The sequence below is a fragment of the Mus caroli genome, chromosome X (genome assembly GCF_900094665.2).
Source record: "Mus caroli chromosome X, CAROLI_EIJ_v1.1, whole genome shotgun sequence".
NCBI lineage: Eukaryota > Metazoa > Chordata > Mammalia > Rodentia > Muridae > Mus > Mus caroli.
In genome coordinates this window covers 95,266,718-95,275,776 of record NC_034589.1, presented here as the reverse complement: position 1 = coordinate 95,275,776, position 9,059 = coordinate 95,266,718, and the positions used below count along the sequence as shown (strand labels likewise).

General features: G+C 36.2%; 1 protein-coding gene across 2 annotated transcripts in view; it reads left to right on the top strand.

The window, feature by feature from the left end:
* Window positions 1-9,059, top strand: part of Tex11 (testis expressed 11) — a 202,376-nt gene that overhangs the window by 36,180 nt on the left and 157,137 nt on the right. For both annotated transcript variants that reach the window (XM_021153053.1, XM_021153052.1), the window contains exon 8: window positions 1,511-1,591. In XM_021153053.1, coding sequence (XP_021008712.1) covers window positions 1,511-1,591 — 81 coding nt within the window. The remainder of the gene's footprint in view (window positions 1-1,510; window positions 1,592-9,059) is intronic.

Below are 9,059 nucleotides of genomic sequence, written 5' to 3'. Positions count from 1 at the left end.
ACCCCTCATCTTTCCTATAGCCACACACGTTTAACCCACATACATCTAATGCTTTGCTTCAAATTTGTGGAGATGCAAACTATCTTTAACTCACTTTCCCTTTTGATTAAGATTATTATTATTATTATTAGTGTGTGTGTGTGTGTGTGTGTGTGTGTGTGTGTGTGTGTGCAACTGTGTATGTGCAGAGGTCAGAGAACAACTTTTGGGAATCAGTTTTCTACTTCCACCATGGTTTCTGGGATTAAACTCAAGTTCTTAGGCTTGCAAGGTAAGTTGTTTCCCCACTGAGCCATCTCAACAAGCCTTCTTTTGATTGTTTCATAACAGAATTTTTTGTTGTTGTTGCTTTTGAGACACGGTTTCTCTGTGTAGCCCTGCCTGTTCTGGAACTCACTCTATAGACCAGGCTGGCCTCAAACTCAGAAATCTGCCTGCCTCTGCCTCCTAAGTGCTGGAATTAAAGGAATGCACCACCACTGCCGGGCAGCAAATATTTTTAAATTACCATTTAATTTTTTTTCTGAATGCACATATTGTTTAAAGAGTGAATCACAATGTAAATAGACCTAGGGATATAATGTAAGCAAAGGATGAAAAGTTTATCATGCATACTGGGCAACACTATCACTGAGCTAAGCAGCCAGTTTCTCTACAGTCTTGTCATAACATAGTTAACTACACATTTATTACTAAGCAATTGCATTCATATTTCTATTAAAACTATAATAACATGTACTACTATAGCTTTAATTTCTATAGAGTAAAATCTGTGTAATTATAAAGATTTATAGTTTATTAAAGCATTATTCTCATATTGTTTTATGTTATAAGAATATAAAGTAACATCCAATTATGAAGACTTTCTCTTTAGCCATACAATTTCCTTGTATTCACTCAATCATTACAGTAGCGATGGAAATATTATTTTTAATCTCCATGTGTGAGATTTGATTTATTGATATCTTGTCTTAATTTATTTTCATTTTGAAACCTTCTTCTATTAAAAATCCTAGCAAGAGTGTTTATTACGAAAAGTGTCAAGGTTTATGCATGTCAGGTGAATGGAGAAGAAAACTAGAGTGAACTGGGCAGTTTACATCTTTTTGGTGTTGGAAATGGAACCTATATATTATCTTATGCTCTAGCACTGAGTTAAATCTCCCCAAATCAAAGCACAAATTCTTGAGTATTCACTCAATTTACATAAAGAGAAGAAAACAGCAAACGTAGTATTTTTCTCCCTTAGAAAGTAATTTATAACATTATTTTGTTGAAAAAAAAGCCTTATGTAGTGACTCACATGTATAATCCCAGTATTTGGGGAGGCTCATGCAGGAGGATCAGTGTGAATTAGAAGCCAGTCTGGGCTACATAGTAAGTTCCACATGTGTATGCACACACACACACACACACACACACTCACAAGTAAATAGATGAAATAAATAAGACTGTGAGACAATTATGTTGTTATTTCATTTTAACCAATTTTTGACATCCTCTTTTTTAGGCTGTTGCTCAAGGGGATTTCAAGAAAGCATCTATGTGCATCTTTCGTTGCAAAGAAATGCTGATGAGGCTCCCTAAAATGGTGAGTGCAATTTCTGTACTTATTCCTCCAAGAGTTTCAATATGCTGTATTAAGTCGATGAAGAGTTATCACTGCTGTGTGGAGCCTTTTGGAGGTTCTATTTGAGATCAGTTCTACTTTTTTAGCTGATCTTTAAAATGACTGACTTCCCTTGTTCTTTATCAGAAAGGGCATTCAAAAGGTGAAGCTGGTTACTTCTTAAATTTCTTTGTTCATCCCTTTATTGTCATATATTTTGCTAAGATTTCATGCTGCATAATCACAGAAGAAAAATGAGTTTATTTCCCTGCTGGCGAGGTTGAATGCAGTTAATGTCACTGTCCTAGTATTTTTCTATACTGGGATTTGGAGGTATGAGAGATTCAATAGGATAAACTCTGCTTTCTTCACTGGGTCTCATCAGAATTTGTAGATAAAGCCTTTGGCTTTTCTTTTTCCCCTTTCCTGACCCCTTTTCCCCACTGGCCAGTTTTTTCTTCAGTGTTTATGTTTGTTTTAGGCTTTACTCTTACAGAGGGATTAATGACAGAGATACAGTTGGATATTAGAGAGAATGTGTCAGAAGTTTTATAAATTATACTTGTGAGATTGTTAATTTCCCTAAAATATTTTGTTTAATGCAGAACTGAATTTATATATTTCTATACTGTTTATAATGTCCTAGGTACTCTATTAAGTTTTAAATATTAAACTTTTTCATGTTTACAAAAAGTTACAAATATAGTGTAATAATTTACATATCTTTTATCCAGAGAGTTGAGATACAATTTTTCCAGCTGTGACCTATATAGAATGAAGATTTAATCTATGATTATTATATTGGTCTGGAATATTTCTTCATCTTGCTTTGACACTTATGACCTTGACAGTTTTTAGGATGTGACTTAGTCTTGAATTTGGTGTCAGTTACTCAGAGAAGAGGCCCCATGTTCATGTTTTCATATTGATTGGCATACAAGATTGGTTTATCATAGTTTTGCTTGTACTAATTTTGATCAGGTATGTTGATAGCTCTGGTATTACTCTTTGTGGGTATACTATGTATATTGTGTTTCAATATGGATTCTAAGGTTCTCTTTTCTGTTTCTGTGAAATGAGATGAAAGTGGACTCTATCTGTGAGTAGCAATGGAATCTTGATGTTGGCATTGCATTGAATCTGCATGTCGTAACTTTCGGCAGCATAGCCATTTTCACATTATTGACTCTTCTGATTCATTAGCATGGGGAATTTTCCATTTCTATTATCTTCTTCGATTTCTTTCTTCAGTGTTTCAAAGTCATTGTGAAGGTCTTTCACTTCCTTGTTTGGATATCATTTTACTTTATTTTTTGAGGCAATTGTGAGTGAGGCTCTTTTCCTGATTTCTTCCTCAGTATATTTGTTATTTGTGTACAGGAAGGCTACTGATGTGTCTATTGTGCCCCTTTGCTAAAAGTACTTCTTAGTTTTAGAAGTTTTCTAGTGGTGTCTAGAGCCTCTTAGGTATAGTAGGCTAGTGTGAGCTTTCCCTTTCTTATTTTCATCTCTTTTCTTAATCTTGTCTTAATGCTCTAGTTAATACACCAAGCACTGTATCAAGTAAGAGTAGGTACAGTGGCCACTTGTCTCCTCTTGCTATTAGTGGAGACGCTTTGACTGTCACCTTATTCAGTATAATATTTATCTGAGGCATAAGATTTGTTTTAACGTGTGTGTTTGTATGCATGTGAATGCAGGTTGCTTAGGCCAGAAGAGGGCAACTGATTTCATGGAGCTGGACTTACCAGCAGTTGTGAACAACTCAACATGTGTGCTAGGAGCCAAACTCTGGTCCTCTGCATATAATATATATGTTCATAAAAATAGTAAATCTGTAAGTGTTGCTTCAATCAATAACCTTGTAGTTTTTTCACCAATCATGAAAAGCTAGCTGTAATAGAATTCAGAAAAACAAGGGGTCAAAGCCAGCCAGTTTGTATGTTGGCACCTACCTGTAGTACCAATCCTTGAGAGAGAGGCTTCCTTTTTCTTGAGCTTCATTTGGTCTGTGAATTGTATGTTGGGTATTCCAAGCTTCTGGGCTAATATCCACTTACCAGTGAGTACATACCATGTGTGTTCTTTTGTGATTGGGTTACCTCACTCAGGATGATATTTTCTAGTTCCATCCACTTCTCTGTGAATTTCATGAAGTCATTGTTTTTAATAGCTGAGTAGTACTCCATTGTGTAAATATACCACATTTTCTGTATCCATTCCTCTGTTGAGGGACATCTGGGTTCTTTCCAGCTTCTGGTTATTATAAATAAGGCTGCTATGAACATAGTGGAGCATGTGTCCTTATTACATGTTGGAGCATCTTCTGGGTATATGCCCAGATATACCTGGATCCTCTGGTAGTAGGATGTCCAATTTTCTGAGGAACCACCAGACTGATTTCCAGAGTGGATGTACCAGTTTGCAATCCCACCAGCAATTGAGGAGTGTTCCTCTTTCTCCACATCCTCGCCTGGGGTAATGGTTCAGTGGTTAAAGTGCTTGCATAGAAATGGAGACCTTGATTTTGTATTCCCATCACTAACATAAAGGCCCAGTTTCAGGGCATACATTTGTACTCCTGACTTGGGGATGTTCTAAAGTTGTTGACACAGATGGATCCTCAGAGACTAGCAGATTTTTGGAGCTCACTGCCAGTTAGTCTAGCAAATTAGTGAACTCCAGATTCAGTGAAAGACTGTCTCAAAATAACAAGATGGAAAAAGCAAGTGATGAAGATATTCAATATTAGGCTCTGGCCACCATATGCATGCCTGGGCATGAATACATATACCACAGTACATGTACACACATACACATATGATAAGGCAAGAAAGGGAAGGCAAAATGTGACAAAGTTATTTATATAATTAACATAGAAGTCCTCATACCAAACTCAAAGGTTGGTAGACAAGATAAATTTTAATTAATAATACTAAATTGGGCCTATTATCTATATAGTCTCATCTTAGAATTGTAGAATAAGTATTAGTATGAAATTATTATTTCCAGGTCAGTCAATATAGCAGTGGCTAGAGTAGTTCCTTTTTTATGATTAGTATGTTGTACATTTACATACCTATTTTCCATGTGTGTGTTTCAAGATAGGGTTTCTCTGTGTAGCTCTGGCTGTCCTGTAACTCACTATATAGACCAGGTTGACCTCGAACTCACAGAAATACAGCTGCCTCTGCCTTCTAAGTGCTGGGATTTAAGGCATGTACTACTATACCCAGCTTAGGTTTTTCATTACTTTTTTTTTTTTTTTTCCGAGACAGGGTTTCTCTGTATAGCTCTGGCTGTCCTGGAACTCACTTTGTAGACCAGGCTGGCCTTGAACTCAGAAATCTGCCTGCCTCTGCCTCCCGAGTGCTGGGATTAAAGGCGTGTGCCACCACGCCTGGCTCTCATTACTTTTAATGATAGGTTTTCTTTTGGCCAGTTTTATTCCATAGTTTTAACTTCATGTGAAATGGATTGTTTTAATACTAGGAAAGATTGGTACTTAATATGTACTTCTTTATAACTCTTTTCTTTTTTTTTTTGTTTTGGTTTGGTTTTTTCAAGACAAGGTTTCTCTGTGTATCTCTGGCTGCCCTGGAACTCACTCTGTAGACCAGGCTGGCCTCGAACTCAGAAATCTGCCTGCCTCTGCCTCTGCCTCCCAAGTACTGGGATTAAAGGTGTGTGCCACCACCGCCGGCTTCTTTATAACTCTTATGTGTTAATACTTATCTGATTGTTTTGCTGTCTTGGTATTAGACCAGATTTCAGTTTGGAGAAGTAAATATAACATAAAACACAGGAAATCATAATAACCATACAGTATCATTTTGGAATCCTTCTCAACAAAATACTTCTTTCTCCATGTACCAAATGTTTTAGTGACAGAGGTAAAGACAAGAGGTCAAATTTATGAGAGATTTGGATTTTTATAGATTTTGTGAATACAACCAAATGTTATTACTTATTTTATAATTAGGGAAGTGAGAAGTAAATAAGAGAATTTTATAATATTGTCTGTTTACTTCCCGTGAATTACTTAATCAGGAAACTTGGGCTCTTAAGATACAATGTCTTTGTTTCCATGTTTCATCTATTATTCTCCATATTTGAGAATTTCTATAGATCATTAACCCTAACCTCTGCACTTAGAAGTTGCCCTTAGATTATATTTCTGTTAACATGGCCAGTATTCCTTGTTATAGGTTACATTCCACTTTTGAGTTTGGGACTAGTTCTGCAGAGCCTGTGCTTTGGATCTTCCTGCCTCCTCTCTCAAGTTCTGGGATTACAGTCATACATCAACAGCACATGCAGTTTATGGAGTGCAGGGCTTAACATAGGGCCTTGTACATGATAGGCGAGCTACAATCCTTAGTCTAACCCAGTTTAATGTTGTACAATCTTTAATATAGATGTGGCTTTTATTTCTAGGAAACCTCAGTTCATATATTTTAGCATCCCATGTAAAGCAAAGAAAATATTTCTTGCTTGTCTTTTCTCTTTCCTTCTGCCCCATATGTTTTCCAGTGCTATGAATCAACGCTAGGGTCCAGGGCATGGCACACTCCTTTAAACAGTTATTTGTTTTTTATGAATCTTCTTATTTCACATTACATTAAAAATTTTTATGAATACAGGAATTTCTGTCTATTTTGTTCAGGGATGTATACTTAATTCCTAGAATGATGTCTACTATGCTTAGCAAATCATTGTCATTGAATATATAAATGAACAAGTCAATGAAGCAGAGTTGGTAATTTTCGATCATTTCATTTAAAAACATGCTACAAATACCTTTACAGATTTTTAGCCTTTTATACCTTTGTTGTTATGTTTAGTATTTTGTTATATTTTTTCCCTCTAAGAAGTAGCATTTAGTGTAAATAGATTTGTAAGAATGGTGAGAGCACAAACAGAAAATACAAAGAAACTGGATAAAGGCTTAGTATACATAATTATTCATCAGAATTTTGATTTACCTTTTCCTCTACACCAGTTCAGTTGTAGGCGACTGTGCAGTAAGTTGGTGAGAACATCACTCCGGCTACATAATTGGGATGGCCTTGTGTGAACCTGTGGGATCTGGAGCATGTAATGAGTTAAGCTGTTTCTGCTACAATGTCAGGAGTACATTTAAATACCAATGGATGCTTTGCAAACACATATTGGCAAGATTAACAAGACTTCTTTATTTTAGATTCAGATATACAGTAGATCTGATATGCTCAGTCATGCATATTGAATTTATACTTTTTGAATGTAGTCTCATTCAAAGGGAAATTTTTTTATAAAGAAAGCCAAGGCTTTATACATTACTCGTGAATAACTTGCCTCAGATCTTACATTCTTAATTGAGGTTCTGCTTTTTAGTCTTGCTCTGGTAAAATTTATAAAGAATTCCATTTTTATGGCTAGACTTCTATGTAGGTGATTTCTTTAAGTACTCAGGGGCATTAAGATAAATTATTAGAATTATAAAACAGCTTTACATGTCGTTTTCTAATATTTTGAGAGTTGAAAATTCTATACAAGCATGCTATTGATCTATTTCATTGATTTACCCATAACTATTTTCCTATGGTAAATTCATATACTTGTTCCTGCTTTTGTCTTTATAATTTATGTGAAGGAAATTTAAAGGAACCATTAAACTATTTCTAAAAAAGCTTTTTAGCTGGATAGTTCTTTGGATATTTTCCAAAATTTAGAAATTTTGAGAATTTTATTTTGTCTTTGAGTACATTTTCTACTGTAATACTTTTACTTGATGTAACAACCCAAATATTGTTGTTCATCATTTTGTTAGTCAAGTGATCAGATTTCTTTTTTAAAATATTAATTTTTTGAGAATTTCATACAATGTATTTTGATCATATTATTTCCCTAACTCCTCCCAGATCTACTTCCACCTCCGTACCTACCCAACTTTGTATCTTTAAAATTTTTTAAAATTATTTTTATATGAGCCAGATGTACTGGTGCATGTCTTAACCCCAGCACTTGGGATTCAGAGGCAGGTGGATCTTTGTGAGTTTGATGCCAGCCTGATCTACATAGTGAGTTCCAGGATAGCCAGAGCTACATCATAAGAACCTGCCCCCCAATATTATGTATATGGGTGTCTGCTTGCGTGTATGGACACCTCCTGTGCCAGTACCCACAGAAACCAGAAAGGGTGTTAGATCCTCTAGTACTAGAGTTAAAGAAGTTGTTAGTTACCATGTAGGTGCTGGGAATCAAATCTGGTTCCTTTAGAAGAGCAGCCAGTGCTTTTAACCACTTAAAAAAAATCTCATCAAGTCCAATTTGTGTTACCCAAATACTCTTGGGTATGGGGCCTTGGAGCCTGGTGGATCTGCCAGGAGTCACACCCTTAAAGAAAACTGACTCTGTCTCCCAGCAGCTATGGTTACTTACCAATAGCTCATGCTCACCCTCCCATCCTCTGCTCTGTTCTGACATTTTTATCTGTCTTGAACTTGGATAAGTCCTGTATATTTTCTCCAACTGCTGTGAGTTCACCTTGAGAGCACAGCTGTTATGGCTGCCCTGTTGTATTCATCCAATACCTCTGTTGTTTTTCTACACTCCTTTCCCATAAAGGTCCCTGAGCCTCTGTGGAAGGGGTGTAATATAGATATCCAGTGGAAGCTGAGTACTCCAACACCTCTTATTTTCTTCAAGTTGACCAATTGTGCATCTTCGTGCTAATTATCATTCACTACAAGAATAAACTCTGACAAGGGTTGAGAAATGCACTAACCTATGGGTATACAGTAAGTCATTAGGAGTCAGTCTAATCCTGTGTTCTTTTAGCAACATAATAGAAGTTCTTCTCCTATAATTTTTTTAACTGTACCCTGTGAGCAACTTACAAATCCTGATTTAAGAGTTTATAGTATAATTTTAAGAGATTTTATATTTATGTATGTATGTATGTATGTATGTATGTATGTATGTATGTATGTATGTATTTTTTGAGACAGGGTTTCTCTATATAGCCCTGGCTGTCCTGGAACTCGCTCTGTAGACCAGGCTGGCCTCGAACTCAGAAATCCGCCTGCCTCTGCCTCCCAAGTGCTGGGACTAAAGGTGTGTGCCACCACTGCCCGGTTTAAGAGATTTTTTTTGAGAGAAGAGTTCAAAGAAATAATAGAGAGAAAATAATTTTTGGTGGGAAGTAGAACCTTAAATAAGAGACTTTGTAAATGTAGAGCAGAGTAAGTAAGTTTACTTGTAAGAGATTTGGAGATCATTTGTTTGTGTAGTTGTTACAGTCTGTGAGAATTTGGAAATTAAGTGTGCTGTGTTTTAGAGCATTGATCAGTACTGAGGCCAAGCTGTAGTAATAAAATCTGAGTCCATGGAGGAAGAGGGGGGAGTGGGGGAAGGAGAGAGAGAGAGAGAGAGAGAGAGAGAGAGAGAGAGAGAGGAGAAAGAGAGA